Here is a 25,609-nt window from a genome sequence, read left to right as displayed (position 1 = left end):
AACAAAAGCAATGAGGAGGAGAAGGAGTAGAGGATTGAGCCACGGGGTGGCGGGGGACGACACACTCTGTCCAGCCAGCCATTGGGTACAACGCTGGCACTGACTCCAGCTGGGGTGCCAGTTCATTGCTGTGCCAACTCCTGCACACCACTCTGGACCAGAAAGAAAACAAGAGTAGCAGGTGGACACTGGGAGAACACGCAGATTTCACACGGACTACAAATGGGTGCAAAAGTCAAAGCCCAAACAAGATGTCAAATTTTCAAAGATTAAAAGAAATCAAACAAAAAACCTGAAACAGCAGGTCAGGGCGCTGGTGAGCACATCAGCACGGGGCAGAGTGGACAGCAGGGGGCGTGGTTAGTCATGCGGCATGCCGTAGGCGTGACCAATGATAATCTGCACATAGGGGGTGTGGATGACATCAATGTGCTTGTGGTAGGTGTGGCCAGCATTCATCTGCATAGAAGAGGTGTGGCTAACATAATTCTGCAGCTAAGGAGGTGTGGCTAACCTAAATACACATCATGGGTGAGAGCATCGATAAAATGCACATAGAAGGTAAGGCTAACATCAATCTGCAAGTGGTGGGTGTGGTTAGCCGTAATCTACACAAAAGAGGTGTGGCTAAAGGAAATACACATGGTGGGTGTGGACAGTGATAATCTGTACATAAGAGGTATGGCTAATATAAAAGCATGTGATAGGTGTGGCCATCAGTAATCTGTATGCAGAAGGTGTGGCTAACATCAATGTTCAGGTGGTGGGTGTGGTCATCAATAATATGCACAAGAGGTGTGGCTAACATCAATGTTCACGTGGTGGGTGTGGCCAGGATCAATCTGCACAAAAGAGGTGTGGCTAACATCAATGTTCAGGTGGTGGGTGTGGTCATCTTTAATCTGCACCTGAGGGGTGGAAGAGGTGTCTGACATGGCGTCTCTGCAGATGTCCACTGAGGTATGCCAGCGATATGCTGTAGCTTTAGACTCCTTTTTAACTGCCCCCCCCATGGACCACCTTCTGGATCATAAGCCAACTCTCATTTCTGGGAGTCACTCATTTGGGGTACAGCAGGTCAGACATAGAGCATCACCACACTTCTTCCTTTAGTTGAGAGTTTCAAGGTGGGCAGTGTGGTGGTCTTGAAGTCAGAGGTTTGCCAGTTCTGTCCTCGCTACTGGATCAACATATTACCCTGACGTGCCTGGGCTACCAATATAAGAATCTGTGTAAAAACTGCAACCTGAAAGGCATCACAGGGCGAGGTTCACAACAGAAAGACACTATAGACAGACATGCACCATAAGAAGACAGCGGGCACTGCTCTTTAAAACTGGGCATTTCAGATTTTATTTCCTTTTCCGTGAAAAGAAGCAGACCAAGTACAATTGTCACAGTTGGTGTATTTATTTCCTATGTTGGTGATCAACACACACACACACACACACACAAAAAATATCCCCCCAAAAAAGTGAACACAATTTAAAAAAAAAAGAAAAAAGAACCAGAACGGATGAAAGAAAAAAAAAGCGCAGCACAGACCGGGAAAGAAAAGAAGACGTGAAACTGGATAGAGCGCCTCCAGTGGCTGTTTTTAACAACATCGGAGTCCCACAAGTAAAGCGCCTGGCACTGGAAGGCGGCAACACATAAGCGTCGTGACGTCTCCGTTGTAATTTCGTGCAGTAGGATGACGACTTAAATTGTGACGTCAAGTTTCATTACCTCTTTAGAACTGCAGTTGGCGTTGTTTTCGTTATAATGTGCGGTGTGGTAATGTTTGACACTTAAAAGGCACTATATTGACTTTTAGTGTTACTCAGTAAGGCGCCTTCAGATGAACTAAACTTTCTATTTTGTTTTTTTATCTTCAGCTCCGTTGAAAGGCGCGATACACACCTGACCGAAGTCTTACTGGGAGAAGGAGCTCACTGTGCAGTGCGCTATATAGACAGACTGGCGGAAATCGTGTCCCCTAGGGGGGCTTTTTAAAATCACCGTGTAATGTGTTTCACAGGGAAAGAGGACATAAAAAACATCGACTGATCGAAGTCGTGTGATTTAATTTAACAATGTGCCGATGAAGGCCGCTGTATCAATGAATTTGGTTTCGGATTCAACTTCTTAAATCGTCCGACTGTAAAAAAAGCGCACCATACAGCACAGATTGGACGATTTCGATATTTGACAGAATTAAATATAATTAGAGTTACAGGGCTTGTCGTAAAAGGCGCTATATAAACGACTTGTATTAAAGTCATATCGATTGGCACTAACTCTGAGGGCTGTGGTGTTATTTATAAATCACAGAGTAAGACGTTTTGATGTGAAAGGCGCTATATGAAATACAGGCTTGCTGATTTAAATCAGTTCAATGTCAGGGGGTCTCCACTGAAAGCTGCTATATAAAATTGAGCTGCTTGATTCTATTTTGGGTCTGTCTGATTAAATCAAAAATACGTTTCTGTTATGTTGTTACAGAAATCGAACAATTGGGGTCCTAATAAATTCCCCAAAAGGGTAATAAAGTCCAACCCAACCTAAATTATGGTGGGCTCACTTTGATCCCTGCTATGTGAAAGTAGACCGTGGTCGAGTATTGCTTTTCAACACGCCTTGCAGTAACTATCGATGTGAAAGGCGCTATAAAGAGATTGATTAGAATGCTGTTTGCTTAGTTCAGTTTGTTGTAGGGGTATTCGTATGTTATAATTAGCAGAGATTCACTGAAACTTGATGGGAATCATAAAATATGACAAATAAAATAAGAAATGTTGGGGGCATTGAGAAAAGCGCCATCTGAGATCTTTGATTTGCTTCGTCCCTCCCGATGTATTTTGTTAAAGACGCCGTATAAAAACAGACCGATGGCGAGCTGATGATCTTATTTTATTTGTAAAGTGGCTTTTTGTTAAACTGTCGCGTACCTCCTAATGCTTACTCACAGTGAAAGGCGCTATACTGTACAAGACATTCTGACTGCAAACGAACTAAAATGCCCTGCGGAGACGCACACGGCAAAAATGAGAGATTGACATCTCGTAAAAGCGCCGTATGATGGCGGGAGACGCCGTGAAAGGCGCTATATAAAATAAAGACCGACAGCAATCCTCGCTGCTTATTGGAAATCTTGGGGGAAAAAGGGGAACAAAATAAAAAAGCAACCCGCAAGCCCTACAACAACCAATTAGATAAAAAGGCTTTTTGTTTCTCGTACCATGCTGTTGAGGAACTTTTAAATCCATCAGTACATCCATCCATCTGTTCATTCGTGTCATTCTCCTTGCCACTGAGGTGTAGCCTTTACATTTTATATACACAAGGATACATTTAGCTGTCGTCTCGACACATTCCTGCCACTCGCCCGGTGCGCCCACCTTTCCAAAGTTTTCTCCTCGTCACGTGCGATCGCTCCTTTGACACCTGGAAAAAAAATCCAAGCAGCAGCACAAACCGAAATGTGGACATCGCCGGCCGGACACGGGCTTTGTTCATTTATGTACAGACACGGGTTCATTCATGCACGCTTGGTTACGATGAGCACAGGAGAACATTCCTCAAAAATGGACGCGGCTGGCAACACAAACAAAGGAAGCCGCGCGGACGGCAGACACACTTCAGTTTAAACGATGCGGAGCAGAAAAAAGCTTTTTTTTTTTTCCAAATATGTCGCCAGCAAAAGGACGCACAATGAACGGTTAGACTTCACACATGGAAACGTTTCTCTTTTTGGTTAAATAGTTACAAAGGAACAGGTCAATTTGTCTTGTAGTGTCGCATGCCAACAAGTTATGGAATGAGAAGAGCATTGCACCCCAGCGGACTTCTTCCACGCGGCTTGGGTTTCTTTTCATAGGAGTAGTGCAAACGCTTGAGGAGTTTCTCCTCCTTCTTCTTCCTCACAAGGTCGTTATTTGCAGAGCAGAGTCAGCCGTCCGTCCTTAGTGGATGCCTGGGCAGTCCGCTGTCCCGGCTTTGCCATGCTGCCCCTGACCCGAACCTCAAAAGGCAGCATGTCTGCCAGGCTCCCGTTTGGGGGGAAAGGAGGAAAACAAGGGCGACGATGCAAGTTTAGAGTGTCATTACTGTCCCTACTCCGGTGGTCCTCTCCTGCAGCAAGCCCAATTAACATTTAGCTAGGTGCCAGTGTAAAGTCAGATATCACAAAATAAATCGGCGATAATCAAAACTACTCAGCAAAATCACCAGCGTTAAATTAGCCTTAAATTGTGTCTTTGGAGATTCGGTTCCAACATACACTTTAAAATATCACGTTAACATTTACGGAGTTGGCTTTGCTGCACAGACTCATTTTAGTTCACAAATAAATTCACAAACTACCCAACCTCAATTTTCAGCAGATTTGGGCAATCGTTGGGCACCATTTATGTAACTCAAGCAGAACTTGCTCCAGAATCCACCCCCAAGCCATAATTTTGGTAGTTCAAGAGGTGTGAGCTGTGGACACCAAGGGGTACACCTCCTCCCTGGTCACCAAAATTAAATAATAATAAATGTGTGCTATGGACACTGAGAGGCGCTGTTTATGTGACTGAAGCAACATGTGCAGTGGACCTTTGCAACACCGGCCTATGCCCTTCTGCGCTATGGCCACCAGGGGGTGCCATTTTAGTAATTTCAAGGGGCACATGCTTTGGACTCTGATGGGGGACCTCCCCTTAATGGTCCTTGAAGTTGAACTTACTGATTGTGTAAAATGGACACCAAAAGCTGCAGTTTTGGTAATTCAAGGGGTGTACACTCAGGACACCAAGACGGACCCCCAACTTGCCTAGAGCTCCGTATGCACTTTGACTGGCACTGATTTTTGAGGTATTTAACTTTGTTCTAATATTACATAATTTGTTTCCACTGCGAGATATTTTCATTTCTATGTATCTTTTACCATTCCCTGCCTAAGGCTACGCTTAGCATGTGTTCTTCTCTCATCCCCCTCAGAAGTTCAAAAAAAAAAAAAAAAAAATTTCTGCCCCAAAGGAAAAATTTCTAACCACAAATAAAACACGTGAAATGGCCAAATCAACGAATCAGCACTTTTCAGTTAAGCTATGCAGTGCAGCACACAGCGAAAAAGAAATTTTAGGAGAAAGAAAGACACATACTGTAATGGAGTGAGTATTTTGATTGAGTGCTCCCACTTGTTTGCCATGGAAAGATGCGCTCAATGATGACTATAATCTGCTCACTGTATGTTATAATAACAAATATTAACAAGCTAATGAAAAGGGCAGGCTCAGTTATGGGACACACCCTAAACTCCCTGGAGGTCGTAGCAAACGACAGAATGAAGACAAAACTGAGTGCCTTTATGAAGAACGCTGCACATCCTCTCTGTGACACACCAACACTGAAGACTCAACAAACTATTCAGCAGAAGTGTGTCAGTAAACTCAACTGGTGGTCCCTTACACCTAACAGAGGGTCTCACAGGGACTTTTTTTCGTTACGCCTGGCTCAAGTGTGTTTTCCTTTTTGTTGCTATTTTTGTCGACTTTTTGTTATCATTTGCCATATAATGCATTATAAATGTTTTTGTCCTATCTACATTGAATATTATTTTGTCCGATTATTTTTTGTATGCCTTATGTGCATGGTGTGTACTCAAGTGTTTGTAGGTGGCACCCCCAGGAGGTGGTCCCTCTGATGTCGCAGTGGACGTTTCTCTCCCTCTTGTTTTTGAAAACTGGTTTAGTTTTTGTAGATTGTTAAGGATCGTTTTGATATTATACTGCGCTCTCCTCTCTTTGAGCCTGTGTAGGCCGGAGCCTTTGTTAGAGTTTGGAGGTGAGGCCTCGTTTTGCATTTCAGGTTTAGGAGCCTGAGGCTCAGTTCACCAGGGTGGGCCTCATTTTTTGGATTTAATATTTTGGGAGTCTGAAAATCCACGACAAGTTTTAAATTAAATCCTCTCTGCTTTGAAATATTTCAAATGCAGTTAAAGTAATCTTATAATAATGTCCTGTTAATTTGGATAACATTTAATAAGTCTCTAATACTGCAATAATATCCTACTTTTAAAATGTTTCAGAAGCAGTCAAGAGTAACATCTTGCACATTTTGATAAATATTAAATAATTCTGCTATATTTTAAAAATAGAAATTATTTTGAAACATTTAAATAATTTTCACTAATCTTACAATAACTTCCTATCCAATTTTGAAAAAATGTAAATACATTTGCAGTATTTTTTAAAACCACCATATCTTAAATATACTGAGATATGTCAAACACATTTAGGTTTAAATTACAATAACGCTCTGTGCATCATGAGAAATTTTAAATAAATTTGCAATGTTATAAAAAATAAAATATTTTTGCAAAAAGAACAGGAAGTTATTTTAAAGTCACTTTGAATGTATTTTTAAAAATAGACATTTTAAGTGAATTTAGAATTTATAAAATAACTTCCTATCCATTTTGGGAATATTTAACACATTTGCAATATTATAATAATATCCCGTCTATTTTGAAATATTAAATACAGTTAGAATAAGTTCCTGTCCATTTTGAGCAATTTTAAATAAATCTAAAATATTAAAAAAATTCTATTTTACAGTATTTAAGAACACTTACAGTAAACTTTGAGAAACCGTAAATACATTTGCAATCTTAAAAAAAAGTATATATATTGAAACATTTCCGATATGTTTAGAGTAATATTACAATAACTTCCTGTTCATTTTGAGAAATTTTAAATAAATTTACAATATTTTAAAAATAAGTCTATTTTAAAATATTTAAAGTACATTTAAAGCAATCTGATCATTCTGAGAACAGGTAATACATTTCCAACATAATATCTTTTTTTATTTTTAAATATTTTAAATGCAGTTAAAGTCATTTTACAATAACTTCTTGGCCACTTCAAGATATTTGAAATAAATCTGCAATATTTTAAAAATAACATTCGGTCTGATTTGAAATATTTCAAATGCATTTAAAGTAAACCTAAACTAACTTTCGGGTTACTTCAAGATATTTTAAATACATCTGCAATATTTTAAAAATAAAATATTGTCATTTGAAACATTTAAAGCACATTTACAGTATTTGTACTATATCTTCCTGCCCATTTTGAAAAATGTAAATAAATCTATATATTGTCCATCATATATTTAAGCATTTCAAATACATTTAGAGTAATAGCACAATCACTTTCTGTCCATTTTGAGAAATTTAAAATAAATTTGCAATATTTGAAAAATAAAATATTGCCTATTTTTCAATATTTCAAATACATTTAAAGTGAATTAAAATAATCTGTTCATTGAGAAATGTTAAGTGAATTTCAAAATTTTCTAGAAATAACTTCAGTCCGTTTTGTGAAATGTCAAAAACATTTGCAACTTTTTAAAAACAACGCTATTTTGATGCATTTACCCTAATCTTGCAATAACTTCCTGTGCATGTTTTAGAAATTTGAAATTCATTTAAACTTAAATATATGCATGAGATAAAGACTTTACAAAAAAAACGTGTGTCTTTCAAAAGCAAAAGCAATCGCAGCCACTAAATGATGTGAGGCGCCGCTTTTTGAAGCATCACGCAAGTGGCATCATGCACCGTAGTCTAGTAATGGACTGCCATACGTAATTAAAAATCAATACAGTTTTAGCGACAACACATACACCCGATAACCTTACCAGAAAAGTCTCTGGAGGAATGAACTGCCGAAAAAACACCACTGAAATTCACAAACATAAGAAATCTGACAAACGACAGGAAACCATTCCGTCCACTTGTCGCTTGTTAGTTTAACTAATAGCTCAGCTGTCCCCCATATTTCATGCAGATCCTCTTTAAAGGTTGACGAGGCTTCTGCTTACACCACACGTGCTAATTCTTAGCACGAGAAATGCATTCGGAAACTTTCCTGACTGGTAAGAACGATAACAAAGGACTGGCGCAGCCATTCTAAATGTTAATTGGGTTTGCCTCTGACCAGTCCGCCAATGCTGCACTTTCTCCTTGCTCAGCCTGCTTCCAAAAGGGCTGTACATGATGGGATGGGGCGGGGCTTAGAGGTTGGGCGGGGCAGGCATTCCAGGTGCAGCTGATAAAGCGTTTGCTCAGGCCGCCCTCTGCACAGTTTTGCCACTGAGGATTTAATGTGTGGTCAGCTGGACATTGCTTCTTGTCAGTACTGGCTGTTGGGGGAGAAGAAAGCTGCTATTGCTATTAATTTATTTACACTTAATATAAAATTCACAGCCTCAGCCCCAAAATCAGAATTGATTCCTAGTAATAAAGAGAATTCTTGTTGTGTGTAGTGAGCCACTTGAATTGCCCTGAAATGATTCCTACAGCAGACATTTTGGCCTTTTTGTTGCTTACTTCTCCCCCTCAAAAGCCAACAGTGTAGAGTTAGACCTAAAGGCCGATGGCCACCCATCTGACCTCACGAATGGCTTATCACCGTGGCAACCTGTGAGTAGGCGAGCACAGAGCGCGGCACCACTGAGCTGAGTTCTGCCCGTTGTGGGCTGTGATGGTGACCGCTTGCTCTGTGGCTTGTTTCTTGACGCTGACATTCTGCATCCAGCAAGTCCAACAGTTTGATGATCGTCTCTCCCCTTCTTAGCACAATGACGTTTCCTTTGTTGTTGGCAAAAAAAAAAAAAAAAATTCTTGGGTTCGCTCCTCGCTGCTCTCATGCTTCCCCTTTTATTGTAATGTAGTCGTTTTCCTTATGTCTGATTCCATCTGTGGAAACGAGTGAAAGGGATCCGATTTGAAAACGTGCCCCCAGGTGCGCAGTTCTTTCCTCTACCTAAACAAAGTGAATGCCCCCAGCTGCATCCCATGAGCCGGCAAATTGGGAAACAAAAGAAAAGAAAAGAAAAGCTCGGTCACTGTGTTGGCGCGGCTCATTCTGTAAATGAAGCGTTCCTCAGAAGCCCTTGACGTGGCAGTAGGCCTCCAGAGACGAGAAGAGAATGTACAACAGCCAGAGGCAACCAAACAGTAATGTGGTCACAATCTTGGGAGTCCGAGGGCCGCCCAGCTCTCCCCCGATCTCTGGTTTTCGCCGATACATCAGTACGGCCACGCTTATGAAAGCAAAAATGGTGAAGAGGGTCACGGAGAAGGCCAGGGTGCCTGGGTCCACCTTGAAATCCCTCCCATGGGCATTCTGATAGATGGCAGCGATGGACCAGGCCACACCGATGCCCAGGAACACGTTCACTGCATTGCTGCCCGTCACGTTACCAATGGAGGCGTCAGCGTACTGGTCTTGGATGGCAGCCACCTTGCTGGCAAAGGTGTCTGTGGAAAAAAAAAAAAGGAGGACAGATAAGTCAAGGGGCACTGAATGCTGCCAACGTGGGAAAACTGCGGCCTACTCATTCCATAATGCCAACAAACACAGAAATTAATGAGGGTGTTGTGCTGAAAAAAAAAGTAAAACTATTGTTACAGGTCATGTGTGACAAATATTAATAAACTTAACCATTGATTTTCATGATATTTCACACAGACATTTAACATTGCTTGTCATATTATAATATTACATAACATAACATAGCATGACCTAATATAATGTGAGATTACATGGCAACAGAACAGAAAGTAATGTAATGTAACATAATACAGCACAACATGATCTATCTATCTATCTATCTATCTATCTATCTATCTATCTATCTATCTATGATATTATATGACACAATAATGTGATGTAACATAGCATGACATAACATAATGTGAAATAATGTAACATGACATGGCATCATATATTGTAACACAGCATAATGTAACACAATATAGTATGATGTAAAGTAACATAGCAGTATCTAACATAGCATAATATAAAGCAACATAATATAACATAACATGGTGTAATACAGCATAAAGTGACATGACATAGCATAATGCAATGTAACATAGCCGGAAAGGGTGTAATATAACATGCCGTAACCTGAAATGGTGTGATATAATATAGCATAACCACAACATAGCATGACATGACAGAAACAGGTAATGTAAGAAAACAGCACGGCATGACTCACATAACACGGCATGACAGAACATAATGTAATTTGATGTAACGTAACATGACATGGTGTAATATAAGATAACCTAACATGACACAACACAATGTCATATAGTATAACATGACATGTTGTGATAACATAGCTTAACAGCAACATAACATGAGTGGGGTGTACAATGTAATGTGAAGTAATGTAATATGACATGGCATCATATAACACAACATAATGTAATATAACATAACCTGGCACAACATAGTGCGATGAAAAGGAATGTAGCAGAACATAACATAATGCAACAACATGGTGTTATATAACATAAAGTGACATGACACGACACAACATAATGTAATGTAACATAGCCTGACAAGGTATAATATAACATAGTGTAACCTGAAATGGTGTGAAATAACACCCACATGATATAACAGAACAATGTAATGTAACATAACATAGAATAACATGACATTATGTAACAACATGACAGAACATAATGTAATGTAATATAATGTAACATAACATGACATGACACGACACCATTTAATGTAGTGTAACATGTAGTGTGTATATAGTATAAACTCACCATACAAAAAATGAGTCACGCCCGTGTAAGAGGTGATGGATACTTCAGACACAAACAGAGGGGACCCCAGTATTAATGATGTCCTACAGATAGCTGTGTCCTGTGCTCTGGGGTTCATAGAGTGACGAGGAGCAGTGATGTGCCATGTGTGTTTGGTTCACTCCATGAAGAATGGACCACACGACAGAAAAAACATAGTGTACAGAAAGTTGTCAAATTTGCAAATGAGTAAACGCGTCATGTCAAATGGACCTTCTAGCGGTGGTGTACACTGCAGTCAACCACAAATCGTCGCCAGAACTCTGGTGGAAAGACAGCACTCAAAGATAAGGACTGTTGCCGTGTGTCATGTATAGTGATGGCAAGCCACTTTGCTACCAGGCAAGAATTGTGACAGACAGTCCATGCAGGTCCACAATAAGTCATTTCTGAACAAGCTCTGAAAAAGGAACTGCATGCCATAGATTTTTGGAGCAGGCTACCACAGGAGAGGCTCTTGCTGTGTGCAAGGTGCTGCTTGAGCGGGTGGAGGGGGGTGGTGTTTCAATTACAAGTAAATAGGTCCTTTGGTTGAGGTGACAATGCACTTGAACCACAAGGGCTACATTGGGCATTCTGGATGACCACGTGTTACCTTTTGAGCTTCAATGTCTACTCCAGTCTTCCAAAACGACAGTTGTGGGAGAAGAATATTCTGAAGCATTCTTTCATCTCAACTGGCTCAAAAAATCCCCAGATTTAAATCCCATACAAAATCAGTGGGGCTATTTGGGAAAACACTGGTAGAACCATCTGACCAGTCTGGCCAAACTGCAGGATTTGGTGCTGGAAGAGTGGATGGAAATTGGTTTTGCCTACATCCACAAACTGGTGGTGTCTACACCAGGCTAAATTGTAGCTGCTCTTCGGTCTCTGGGATGAGTTACGCGCTCTTAGATAAGATTTAGGCAAGTGTGATTACTATTTTTGTCTAGTGAGCTTATATAGAATTATATGCTAGAGGCATACTATATATTTATACACACTGAGGACTAGTGGCTGTATTAATGTTGTAGCTGTTTCTGCCACAAGAGGGCAGGGTAGTGCAGAGTACTGGAAAGGGCAGCTAGTCTGGTACTCTCCAGTGCAACTTCATGGTATGGGGACCTTTCAAGAATTCTTGGAGTCATTTGGGGGAGTTTCTCAAGGGCACCACCAGGACTTTTAAGGGCTGCTGGGTAAACCTTAAGTACATCTATAGGATTAACATGGACATGATGGTAGCCCCGGGTTGAAAAGCCCCTTCTAATCAGCATCTTATTGAGCCTGGAGTTGGGAGGAAAACAATGAACAAAAGCTCAACCAGTGTAAGGAAGGAAGGAAAGCTATGGGATTGAAGAGGAGGGTGTTTTGTGGTGTAAGTGAGCAGAGGAAGTTGCCAGCAGTGGACAGTGCACCAGTCACCTCACTGGGTATATTAAAAACATAAGAAATGTGTCAAATCAGAGGAGACCATTCAGTCCATTAAGCCCATGTCTTTAGCTAATGGCTAAGTTGTTTCAAAATCTCATCCAGATTCTTCTTAAAGGTGGTCAAGGTTTCTGCATCAGCATCATGTCTTGGTAGTTTGTTTCAGAGTCCCATAGCTCTTTGCATAAACAAGTGCCTCTTGGCTTAAGCCTCAAATGCACTTCCCCTTAATTTCCACTGATTTCCTTGAGGTTGTAATAGTTAGGTACCTTTGTCACCTTTGTCATTGTCAGGTAGACTCTTGAGCACCCAGTAAGGTCCACTGTCTCTTTCATTTTAAATATAATGTGCTGTGTTTATATAATTATCAAACATGTGAGCATAGTGATATTAAATTAATGGGACACTATGGGTGTGGTGTTGCTATGCCAGGAGAGTACATACAGTGCACTATGAAATGCACCCAAAATGCATTAGATGGTGTAGCAACACTGTTTGTTCCCATACTTCTTTTCTACAAACAGATAGGTTATAAATAATACAAAAAATTTGGGACACCTGCAGGAATTGTTGGCATCAACTTTTAAATCTTCATTTACTTCCACTTGTACACAAAAACTGTGTGTTGTTAACCCTTAATTTGTTCCCCGAAAGTGGCTCTTTTGTATAACCCTGAAAATGACATTATTTTCCAGTTTAAAAATTTTTTTTTTTTTAACCTCTGGTAGTTCAAGTACCACTTACTTCTGTACCATTTCAGGTTATTCATTAGACACAAATTTCTAACATTTCAATAAGAACAAGAAAAAAAGGGGGCGTTCTAAAATGTTTGACCAGTACTGTGTGTGTGTCTGCGGTGGGCTGGCGCCCTGCCCTGGATTGGTTCCTACCTTGCACCCTGTGTTGGCTGGGATTGGCTCCAGCAGACCCCCGTGACCCTGTGTTCGGATTCAGCAAGTTGGAAAATGGATGGATGGATGTGTGTGTGTGTGTGTGTGTATGTACTGTATGTATTGTCAGACAAATGCGCATGGGGATTGTTTTGCGGATTTTGGTAAAAGGAAATACGGGATTTGAAGGTGTTGCACTGTCACTAACATACAATATGTTGCATTTCTGTTCCAAGAATGGGTTAGTCTCTTGATGACATGTGACATCACTTCTGCCGTGATGCCTCAAGCCACACCCATTCCAGTCCTGCTGGTATTTAATACATCAGCGAATCAGAAGTTGAAATTCAGTTGTGGAGCAGCTTCTGAGAGGTATGGAGCTCCATACCCAGAAACCCTGCTTTCAGCTGCCAGATGTGGCCAGTTTACTTTTTCACACTACGGTGCCTTTCTTTTGCCCTTCAGACACTTCACAATTAAACGAAGCATCCTCTGGGACCCCAACCCTTTATTTAGCCATTTCTCTTGCCTTTCACATTATATATCTATAGTATATACCATGTGTTTATGTATGTGTTTCTATATTATAAAGTTCCATACAAATTTTGGAAATATCTGGTCAAATGAAATTTGTTGAAATGTGTAGAAAAAAAAAACAGTAAATACAACTTCAACAGAAAACATAATAAAACAATGTCACCTTTATGAAAATGTTAATGTACAGTTACAGTTTATTTGATGAACCAAAAAATGTAAAAAAGAATAAAGGCAGCAATTGCACTTTACTGTGTGTGTGTATGTTGCGAGGTACGGCAGGGCTGGGCTGACATCCCGGCAGGGAAAAATCCCCAAACCTTTACCTGGCAAAGAGGCCAGGGTAGAGTACATGCTCCCTGTCATGCTGGGTGGCAGCATTCCTAGGCCAGTATGCCCATTTATTTATTGTATAATTATTTATTGTATTATTATGCTGCTGCTGGAGAATGTGAATTTCCCATTGGGATTAATAAAGTATCTATCTATCTATCTATCTATCTATCTATCTATCTATCTATCTATCTATCTACAGTGGTGTGAAAAAGTATTTGCCCCCTTCCTGATTTCTTATTCTTTTGCATGTTTGTCACACAAAATGTTTCTGATCATCAAACACATTTAACCATTAGTCAAATATAACACAAGTAAACACAAAATGCAGTTTTTAAATGATGGTTTGTATTATTTAGGGAGAAAAAAAATCCAAACCTACATGGCCCTGTGTGAAAAAGTAATTGCCCCCTTGTTAAAAAATAACCTAACTGTGGTGTATCACACCTGAGTTCAATTTCCGTAGCCACCCCCAGGCCTGATTACTGCCACACCTGTTTCAATCAAGAAATCACTTAAATAGGAGCTGCCTGACACAGAGAAGTAGACCAAAAGCACCTCAAAAGCTAGACATCATGCCAAGATCCAAAGAAATTCAGGAACAAATGAGAACAGAAGTAATTGAGATCTATCAGTCTGGTAAAGGTTATAAAGCCATTTCTAAAGCTTTGGGACTCCAGCGAACCACAGTGAGAGCCATTATCCACAAATGGCAAAAACATGGAACAGTGGTGAACCTTCCCAGGAGTGGCCGGCCGACCAAAATTACCCCAAGAGCGCAGGGACGACTCATCCGAGAGGTCACAAAAGACCCCAGGACAACGTCTAAAGAACTGCAGGCCTCACTTGCCTCAATTAAGGTCAGTGTTCACGACTCCACCATAAGAAAGAGACTGGGCAAAAACGGCCTGCATGGCAGATTTCCAAGACGCAAACCACTGTTAAGCAAAAAGAACATTAGGGCTCGTCTCAATTTTGCTAAGAAACATCTCAATGATTGCCAAGACTTTTGGGAAAATACCTTGTGGACTGATGAGACAAAAGTTGAACTTTTTGGAAGGCAAATGTCCCGTTACATCTGGCGTAAAAGGAACACAGCATTTCAGAAAAAGAACATCATACCAACAGTAAAATATGGTGGTGGTAGTGTGATGGTCTGGGGTTGTTTTGCTGCTTCAGGACCTGGAAGGCTTGCTGTGATAGATGGAACCATGAATTCTACTGTCTACCAAAAAATCCTGAAGGAGAATGTCCGGCCATCTGTTCGTCAAATCAAGCTGAAGCGATCTTGGGTGCTGCAACAGGACAATGACCCAAAACACACCAGCAAATCCACCTCTGAATGGCTGAAGAAAAACAAAATGAAGACTTTGGAGTGGCCTAGTCAAAGTCCTGACCTGAATCCAATTGAGATGCTATGGCATGACCTTAAAAAGGCGGTTCATGCTAGAAAACCCTCAAATAAAGCTGAATTACAACAATTTTGCAAAGATGAGTGGGCCAAAATTCCTCCAGAGCGCTGTAAAAGACTCATTGTAAGTTATCGCAAACGCTTGATTGCAGTTATTGCTGCTAAGGGTGGCCCAACCAGTTATTAGGTTCAGGGGGCAATTACTTTTTCACAAAGGGCCATGTAGTTTTGGATTTTTTTTTCTCCCTAAATAATAAAAACCACCATTTACAAACTGCATTTTGTGTTTACTTGTGTTATATTTGACTAATGGTTAAATGTGTTTGATGATCAGAAACATTTTGTGTGACAAACATGCAAAAGAATAAGAAATCAGGAAGGGGGCAAATAGTTTTTCACACCACTGTATCTATCTATCATTCATGTGCCTGCAGAACATGCTGGGAATTGCAGTCCAGTAAGGCAGCTGTGCTGGGCTCCGTGGGCATGGACAGGAGGAGCTCTTGTGAAGGACTGATCCAACTTTTAAGGGCTTCCTCCTTGACACCAGAAATATTTCTGGGTCTGGCACAAAAGGGGCTGCTTCCATCCATTCGAGGGTCACAGTTGGGAGAGTTGGACTAAGCTCACCTGGGTGAAATGGAAGGAAACTGATGTGTTTTATAGTTGTGTGCTGGAGAGAAAGAGACCCGTGTAAGCTATTGTAAAACAAAAATTGTTTGTTTGCACCAAAACTACATTGTTAAGGTTGTGTTAAGGGTTTGGGGGTCATGAGATGCCCACTACAGGTCACAATGTGGTCATCAGAGATCAGAGAACACTTACCCTGTGAGCTGTATGTGGATCCCAAAGTCCCTGTGCAATGATGGTAAAACTGTTCTGTAAAATGATGCCGTCCTTCAGATGAGATATTAAAACAAAGTCCTGACTCTCTATGGCAAAAACGTTCCCTGGGCATCATTCATAAAGAATAGGGTGTATCCTGATGTCAGTCAGTCATTGTCCAACCCACTATATCCTAACTTCTAGACCCTTAATCATTCCCTGCCCCTTATTGGCTAACTAGCTTTCTCATCCCTAACTAATATGTGGTGAGTATTCTGGCACAAAATGGCTGCTGTTGCATCATCCAGGTGAATGCTGCCCATTGGTGACGGTTGAAGTGGCTCCCCACTTTCTGTGTAAGGCACTTTGTGTGTCTTAAAAAGAGCTATAAAAATGCAATGTATTCTCATTCTTCTTCTTCTTATGGCATTATTCTGTCATGGTAAGGAAAAGCGACACAAAGGTGACTTTTCTGCTTCTACCTCCCCCCCCCCCCCCCCCACAGATGATGGTGTGACAGGAGCCTTTGCTTTGTGTTTCCTCACATAATTGCCTTCTTTTTACAAAAGCAGCTTTATGATCAGCTAAGTTTGTAGGCTGCACCAACTAAGCATTGGCTTAGCATTCAGAGCGAGCGTAATCCACTTGTAACGAGATGGCCGATGACACTCAGACAAGCTTCTTTCTTTCTTTCTTTCTTTATTGTTTCAAGCCTCTAATGGGGTCCTTTTATGATAAGCCTTAAGAAGCTCTTTAAGCAGCTTCTCCTCCAGGCCTGCTGTTTGAATGGTTTTTGTGTGTTGCCTCATGGGCTCTAACACAGCCACTGAAATGGGACTTTTCATTTTATCCAGATATGTATTTGGCTCTTCAGCTACACAATGCAGAAATGCACTGATTTAACAACATTAGCCAGACTCTGACATTTAAAGTAAGATTCTGTCTACCTGATTCTGTCTCAATGGCACACATTCCAGGGTAGCCTACTGCTTTGCGCACAGTGCTGCCAGGATAGGCCCTGACCCATGATAACCCTAACTGGATAAAGCAGGTTTGAGAATGCAATTTTATGGTAGGGTTTACTTCTTACCTTGCACCCAGTGTTGGCCCTCTCTGACCCTGAACTGTTTTAGGTAAGCCAGATAATGGATGGACAGATGCATTGCAGGTGTAAGTGGGTGGACAGGCCTTGGTGACCTAATTTCCTCCAGTTCTCCTGGAAAAATGCACCCTGGTCTGATGAGTGTCCATTTCTGGCGTGATATGCAGATGGCAGGTGAGTCCTTCCCACATTCTGTCAGCACTACAGACTACTGGTGGTGGTACAGAGGTCCGCTGAAAACATGGCACACCTATAAGTATCATTTGAAAGCCATACATATCTAAGCATTGATGTTACAACCATTTGTGAACACAGTGGACCCTTTACTAAATGGATCATATGCGTTGTCACAGACAGGACACTGACTTCTGTTTACTCCAATGGCCTGCAATATCCTCACATCCCAGTCCAACAGAACACCTTTAAGATAAGATGGAATGGAAGGTCTGTGGCTGAAAAATGTGCAAGGAACTAGATTACATCACTGAGTCATTGTGAACTAAAGCCCATAAGGAGTGTTTCCAGCACTTGAATCTGTCACTCAAAGAGGTCATGCTGTTCTGGAGGCTAAGTAGGATCCTACGCAATACTAGAAAAAAGGTTAACCTAACAGTGTGGACATATTTGAAAGTCAAGGTCCTGCAGCTGTTCTACTGGAGTGCTGAGGAAATAGCATTCAGTTCACTCTTTCATTCTTCTGTATGTGGGTCAATGGAATGATTTAGACTGGCAATGTTTTAAAATTAATGACTTAAGGAAAAAAAGACAACAAAACATCCAGATGTCAAGTCCTCTAAACAAATTCACCAACACCATTACCACCACTGAGGAACATGGAATTGGGTGGGTAAGATGTAGGTGGAGTCAAATGTCACACTCCAACCACAGAAGAGGCAGTCCTCGCTGCAGGACATAAGGATTGGACAGGTGAAATGTGGGTGGGATCAGATGTCAGACTCTTACCATATAAGAGAAGGTCCTCACTATGGCACATGGGATTAGGCAGGTGAGATGTGGGTGGGGTTAAATATCAGATGTTTACCTTATAAAAGTAGGTCTTCACTATGGGAAATGAGACATCAGCCTCTTACCATAGAAGACCAGGTCTTCACCATGGGACACGGAATTGGGCATGTGAGATGTGGGTGGAGTCAGATGTCAGGCTCTAACCATTTAAGAGAATGTCCTAACTGTGGGACACAGGATTGAGCAGGTGAGATGTGGATGGGGTCAGATATCAGACTCTTACTTTATAAAAGAAGGTCTTCACTGCAGGAGATGAGACATCAGACTGATCACTGTGGGACACGGGATTAGGTGGGTGATATGCGGATGGTGTTAGATGTCAGGCTTTTATCATATAAGTATAAGCTTACTCGTGTGAAGAAGAAGTCAGTAACCACCCTAATGTAAAATAGACTACTAAGGAGGCATCTAGTGACTTGGAAAGTGTAGAGGAAGAAGTATTGCTTGGATTAAAAATGATGAAATCTAACAAATCAGACACCAGGTCCAGATTACATTTATCACAAGGTGCTTTGGGAAACCCTTGCACACTTGAGAAGCTCCTAAAGGCTGCAGTCTTGGAAATATCATCCCATCATATAAAACGTCACCTCCCCATCTTTGGGGATGTCACAAAAAAAAGGAGAATACTGTAGAAAAACTCACATGGACATTGGCACAACATGGAAACTCCACACAGGCAATAATCAGGTGTGGGATTCCTGCCATCTCACCTGCCCAGTGCAGTGAGGTCAGTGACCTGTACAAACCAGTAGATGAGGCTGTCACAGGCACAGCTGTAAGGCCATTAGCCCCTCAGTGGGTAAACAACTCACGTTCTCCTATAAGTCCCGTCCACTCCTATGTCATTCCTCTATAATGATTCATGTGAATTGCCCTAAGTTCAGCTTATGATCTCCTGTTACAATGGATTTTCCTTATAGAATCAGCAAAAAAGAGCTGCAGTGAAGAGCAGCATGGGTGGCAAAAAGACTCCAAACTATGAACCTGACAGAATTCAGAAACTCATTTCTGCAGTTTAACTGACACTTTCTTTCTCCTGCCACCCATTGGGGACAGTTTATCCAGTGTGCAAATGACAATGTGCGGTTCATTTTCCAGTTACGTGGCTTTTGGTAAACACAGCAAGGTGCTCATTGGAAGCCACGCTGCATTTGACATTTCTGGCCGCTGAGCTCCTCTCATCAAGTGAATGACAAGTGAACATTAGCAACGCAACTCCGAGACGCCGACTTGCAATGGATGAGCAATTAGCCTGACGTGAGCCTGACTGATGTCTTATTTACTCTAATTAACGTCACACTCCAGTTACCTCACGGCCTGACTTTCCTGTCAAACGACCTCTGCTCTTTTAAGTTGCCTATCCTTTTGCAGACACTGGGTGATGTGGGCAGCTGGATGTTGAGCAGATTAAAGTCCACTGGGGCTCCTTAGCATCACACAGAGTTCAGGACCGAGGACAGAGGTGGAGAAGTTTAGGCATAAAATACAAAAGGGAGTCAAGGGGACAGAAAGCTAGTCTCATATCTGAAAAAGGCTCTATAAAATCAAGACCACTTCACCCATAAATAAAAAGGTGCTTTATAAAATTAAGGAGGGAGTTACATAAAGGAAAGTAACATATCATATGTATTGTCTCTCTGAAGACATTAAATGATATGGTTAGATGGACATGAAGCACATGAAGTCCACTCAGTCACTTTAGTATATCACAAGGATTTCAGGATGAAGGACAGAGGTGGACAAGGTTGGCTATACGGACTCAAAAAGAAGTCGAATTCATAGAAACTAAGTCACATCTCTAAAAACGGCTATATGAAATCAGGCCTGTTTCTTTCTTAAATAATAAGTTGATTTACCTTATAAAGAAATAATGTGAAACACAGCTATGTAAAGAAGAAAAAAAATATTCTTCAAATCTTTTTGTCACCATACTCAGTATGAAAGGTGCCATATAACAGAAACATTTTCATAAACTTGCTGCTCAAACTTCATGTTACAACGTTTTCAGACCATTCTCATTATAAAAGGTGCTATATACTGAACAATTACAAGATAAGCCTGTATTAATGGAAAGTGCTGACTGAAGGGATATTATAGGGCTTTCTATGAAAGGCACTATATAAACTAACAATCAACTTATCACTGCTCTAAAATGTAATGATGTGCCATACTTCAGATGTCGTCATACTTCACTCAATCTGCACATTCAATATATGTAAATGAAGACCAGATAACTGTATATAGTGCCTTTCATATAGTGCTGTATACTAAAATTACATATTGGGTGATATATGATGGAGTTATAGGCAGTGTGGCAGATGGCAGGGGCCCTTGCCTGGACAGGATGCCTCCACGCTGGGAGGACTGGGGAAGCCAGCCGTAAATAGGTCATCAAGCACCTGGAGCACTTCCTGGTGTGGTGGAAGAGCTGCTCTGTAGGGCTCAGCAGCAGCTACAGTACCCCCTGGCAGCGCCCACGGATCCCAACAGGGCTGCACGAAACTCCAACTCACATGAAGCCCAGCGGGAGTCCTACGCACTGCTGCATCTCAGGGGGGCTGTCATCTAGCACTCCGTGGGAGGTAACGTTCTGGATAGGCTGGCTCCCCCAGTCCTCCCAGCGTGGAGGCGTCCCGGTCGGGTATGGGCCCCAGCCGTCTGCCACAGCAGTTACATCAAAGGTCAAAATCAAAAGAATTGAGCTGAGTCTACAGGTTTAAGTGGGTCTGAGAATGCATGCATTATGAAAGGCGCTATATATATCTGGCCTTCATTTACATATATTGAACTTCCAGATTGAATGATGTGTGATGAATCCATGGGCAGTTAAATCAAAGCTGCTGAAAAGTGACAGAATTGGGACTCAGTTGGCAGGCTTCAGTGGGTTTGAGAATGCATGTGTGATGAAAGGTGCTATATATATGGCCTTCACTGACATATATTGAGCATGTGTAGTAAGTGAAGTTCTCTGAATCTGCAGGCAAACAAATCAGAGCAGCTGAAAACTGACAGAACTGGGGCTGAGTTTGCAGGGTTAAATGGATTTGAATATACAGTCAGTCAGAATATACAGGGTTAAGTGGGTTTGAAAATGTAAGTGTGATGAATGGTGCTACATATTTGGCCTTCACTTATACATAATACACTTATACACAATAATTAACATATGATGCATCTATAGACAAATAAATCAAAGCAGCTGCAAACTGACAGAACTGGGGCTGAGTCTGCAGGGTTAAATGGAACTGAGTATATATGTGTGATGAAATGCACTGTATATCCAGCATTCATTTACATACTGTGTATTAAAAATGTATAATGAATGAAGCATGCTGAATCAATGGTTAAATCAAAGTAGCTACAAACTGACAGAACTGGGCTTAGTGTACAGAGTTAAGTGGGTCTGGGAATGTGTGCATAATGAATGGTGCAATATATATATATATATATATACAGTATCTGGGACTTCATTTACATATATTGAACTGTAAAACTGAGTGAAGTATAATGAATCCATTGGCAAGTAAATCAAAGTCGCTGAAAAGTGACAGAATTGGGACTGGGTTTGCTGGCTTAAGTGGATTTGAGAATGCAAGAGAGATGAAAGGTGCTATATATCTGGCCGTCACTGATATATATTGAGCATGTGTAGTAAGTGAAGTGCTCTGAATCTATAGGTAAATAAATGAAAGCAGCTGCAAACTGACAGACGTGGGGCTGAATTTGCAGGGTTAAATAGATTTCAGAATGTATGTGTAATGAAAGGCACTATATATACTGCATTCACTAACATATATTAAACCTGTATAATAAATGAAGTATGCTGAAGGTTAGTTAAATCAAAGTAGCTGAAAACGGACAAAATTGCGGCTGAATGTACCATGTTAAGTGGGTTTGAGGATGTATGTGTGATGAAAGGCTCTATATATTTGGCTTTCGCTTATATATGTTTAACTTGTATGATAAAGTAGAATGAATCTATGGGCGGTTAAATCAAAGTAGCTGAAAACTTACAAATGTGTGACTTAAGTGAGACTGAGAATGCATGTATGGTGAAAGGTACTATATATCTGGCCCCCATTTATATACAGTATATTGAAGTTGTATCATAAATGAAGTATGATGAATCCACAGGCAGTTAAATGAAAGGCACTGAAAACCAACATGATTGAGGCTGAATAGACAGGAATAGGTGGGGTAGAGAATGTGCGTATGGTGAAAGGCACTATAGACAGTAATGACTTATTCGCTGAGCTATCTTGCTCTGTGGAATGAACTGTTGTACAAGCATCTTTGACTTTAATGGATTTTGATTGGATGACACATAAGATGCAGTGCCTTCAGTGAGCAGAGTGCCAAGGTGCCCGCAAATCACCCAGCTTTTTGTGACATAACCTGCAAGAACCTCTGCCCACCAACCTGAGGAAGGTGTCAACAGCCTTGGTGCCTCCTGTAGCCTTTCTCAGGATTCACATCAGAAGGCTGACACTTCTGGGACACCTCGCACCCCCACCTAGCATCTCATTTACATTTCAAAAAGTAAGCAGAAGTGAGAAATGAGACAGTTAAAAAGATGGCTTTACCTGGTACGGAGGTCCCCAAAGCTACAAACACTACGGCTGTCACGGAGTCCTTCAGCCCAATGGTGCAGCCAAAATGGGAAGCCAGGTCGCCAATGAAAGCCGTCAGAAGACCAATCATGCAGATGGACACAATGAAGCAAGCCCAGCCGTTCCAGTACTCCGTTGGAGGGACGAAGGCAAACAGAACTTTCCAGAACACAGTCAGGAAATGCATGACATAATCAAAGCAAGATGGGAGTTTCTCCTCACCGCATTCTTCATCATCGTCATCCTCCCCTGTCAAACAAACACAATGAAATGAGACAAGCACAGGAGACTGGGGATCTGGGTGTGAGCTGTGTGGCATAGAGGGTAAGGTACTAGACGCAGTGCCCTCCTGAAGAAGCTGCTGAAGTGTTGACTTTAAGAGTTTAACCAAATGGCAAAATGCATTAGGATGGCTTCGACTACAGAAAGGTGCTAGAAAAAGAAGTGTCATTGTTTATTGCAGTTTAGACTGATGGAAGCTCATGTCTGTAATGAGAAAGAATATGGGTAAGAACATCACAGAAGCCTGAAGAAGCTGCATAGCGTAACATATCCATCACTCTGTTTTCTAACCTGCTTACCCAATTCAGGATTGGTGGAATAAAGGCCATTCATTTTTGGTGTGGAGTTTCTCACGGAGTCTGTGTGGCTTTCCTCTCACATACTGAAAGAGGTTTCTATTGGACTGACTGTCAGCTCCATATTGACTCCTTGGGACTGTACATGAGTAGACCTTGCAGAGCAGGGTGGCCAGGACCAGGTCACATGTTCTAATGAACCTGAGGTGTGGATTGGACTGTTAGCCTTGAACTCTGCAGTTTAACTCCTCAGCCACTAGGTCATGGTGCCTTCTAAATAAAAGACTGTAGACCCAAGAAATGTGGCGTTATGGACCCTCCAACAAAAGCACAGCAAAAAGGTGAATGCCTCAAAAAAACTCAGACCAGACCAATACTCCCCTAGTCTGGAACCCCCCCCCCCCCAAAAAAAAACAAGCCTCATCCCCAGGCAGCCTAGCCCCAGAACAGGGCTAAGGCTTTAAAAGGGTGAAGAAATCACAAAATTGTTCAAAACTGCACCTTGGGAGAGGGGATTACCATGAAAGCCCTGGTCTTCAGGACAAAAGCATTTCTTAGTCCCTAAAATATTTTAAAATTGTACTGTAGAATTAAAAAAAAGAAAAATGTAAGACAAGAAAAAAGAAACACAATTAACCAAAAAAATATTATGTCTAAAGAGGAAAGTCAGAGTAGACAAATGTAGTCTAAAATCCAAATGCAAAGTCCAAAAATTAAAAAAACAGAAAATCCCAAAAAATACTTAACTAGATGATTCAAACTCAATAACTAACAAGGCCATTCTGTAGGACCGAACTCTCTGCCTCAAATACATGGGTTGAGGGTGGTCCTCAAGCTAAATGTCATTTTGCCCTGACCTTGAGGCCAAGGGAGGTTCTCCAGCTGAATGTCATGGTTGCCCCGCCCCCTGATACTCTATTTTAAGGGGACAGGACATATAACTTAACATATACACAACAATGTAAAAATAAACATAATATACACCTAATTAAACAATAACTAAATAAAAGAATATTCAAAACATAACACAAAAGAGGACCAAATATTTTTCCCGTAACAAAATATTCAACATAATGTACAGTAAATAAGAAAAATATTAAATAAAAAAAAAACTGGACATGATCAAGAGACCAAACTCTGAGTAAAGGAGCACCAATAACTACAGCTGATGTCTGGGGATTTATTTTTTATAGTGCCCTTTTAAAACACTTTACAGGTGCAAAAGTGGTGCGTAAATCTTCATGTTAGGCAGCATCAGGGCCAGCAGATAGAGTGACTCTGCAGGTACAGAGCTTGAGGTCAGCTGATTCAGTGTCTTTATGAACGAAGACTCGTCTATGAATGCACAGCCACAAACAAATGAAATACATGTTATATAGCACCTTTCCATAATTAAAAGCATCTCATGGCAATCTACAATAAATAAGAGCTTTTAATACACAATTTGTATTACATAGCACCTTTCTATTCATAAAGGTGCCATGCAAGTACAGAGTCCAGTTTTCATATTTCCAGTACAATGTCAGGCCTGGCTAGTTAAGTGATGTACTCACTCCCCTATAACCTTATAAGTTTGATATAGTGCCTTTCCATAAGGACCACATTAGTGGTATTGCACACTTGTTTTCAAATTACTATAATCTAATACTGGCTGGTTTAGTAATTTGCACAGGGTTACACAATGAGTCAACAGGTATTCAGCTAAAATCTTTGGGCTTAAAGTTAAGGAATATTGGCCAGCGTGACCTAAAAAAGGCACAGGTAGCAAAAGAAAGAGGGCATGCATGAAAAGGCCACAACAGAGCACCATACACCCTTAACAAATAGCTGCTGTCTGTCCTTTACATTGGCAGGCTGTGACTTTTGTACCCTCATTATGTACACCAAAACAGCAACACCTTAGCATAGAAGGTTGATGTCATTTCCATCCTGCTGAATTTCTTAACGTGGTAGGTGAGTAATTTTGCCTATGCTTAAAAAGTCAGTGACACGAGGCAGAGAGGACAGTCATGGTAATCATCACAGCGGACGTGACTGACAGGACATGGAGAGAAACTGAGCGTCTGGTGAGCTAAACATGAAGCATAGTATCTATCTATCTATCTATCTATCTATCTATCTATCTATCTATCTATCTATCTATCTATCTATCTATCTATCTATCTATCTATCTATCTATCTACATCGAGTTCTGCTAAGGCACGGAGGAAATGTTTCATCTCTCGGCTTGATTGTCATTTTGAATTTG

The 25,609-nt window shown here is 41.0% G+C and overlaps 1 protein-coding gene across 8 annotated transcripts in view; it reads right to left on the bottom strand.

Annotated features, from left to right (window-relative positions):
* Positions 1–8,859: 8,859 nt before the first annotated feature.
* Positions 8,860–25,609, bottom strand: part of slc8a1b (solute carrier family 8 member 1b) — a 258,252-nt gene continuing 241,502 nt past the window's right edge. For all 8 annotated transcript variants that reach the window (XM_051919132.1, XM_051919135.1, XM_028820462.2 and 5 more), the window contains 2 exons: positions 22,757–23,032; positions 8,860–9,292 (listed from right to left, as the gene is read on the bottom strand). In XM_051919132.1, coding sequence (XP_051775092.1) covers positions 8,916–9,292; positions 22,757–23,032 — 653 coding nt within the window. In that variant the 3' untranslated portion in view covers positions 8,860–8,915. The remainder of the gene's footprint in view (positions 9,293–22,756; positions 23,033–25,609) is intronic.

This window comes from Erpetoichthys calabaricus, chromosome 15, assembly GCF_900747795.2.
Source record: "Erpetoichthys calabaricus chromosome 15, fErpCal1.3, whole genome shotgun sequence".
Lineage (NCBI taxonomy): Eukaryota > Metazoa > Chordata > Cladistia > Polypteriformes > Polypteridae > Erpetoichthys > Erpetoichthys calabaricus.
The sequence above is the reverse complement of the archived record's forward strand: the minus strand, read 5'-3'. Positions and strand labels throughout refer to the sequence as shown.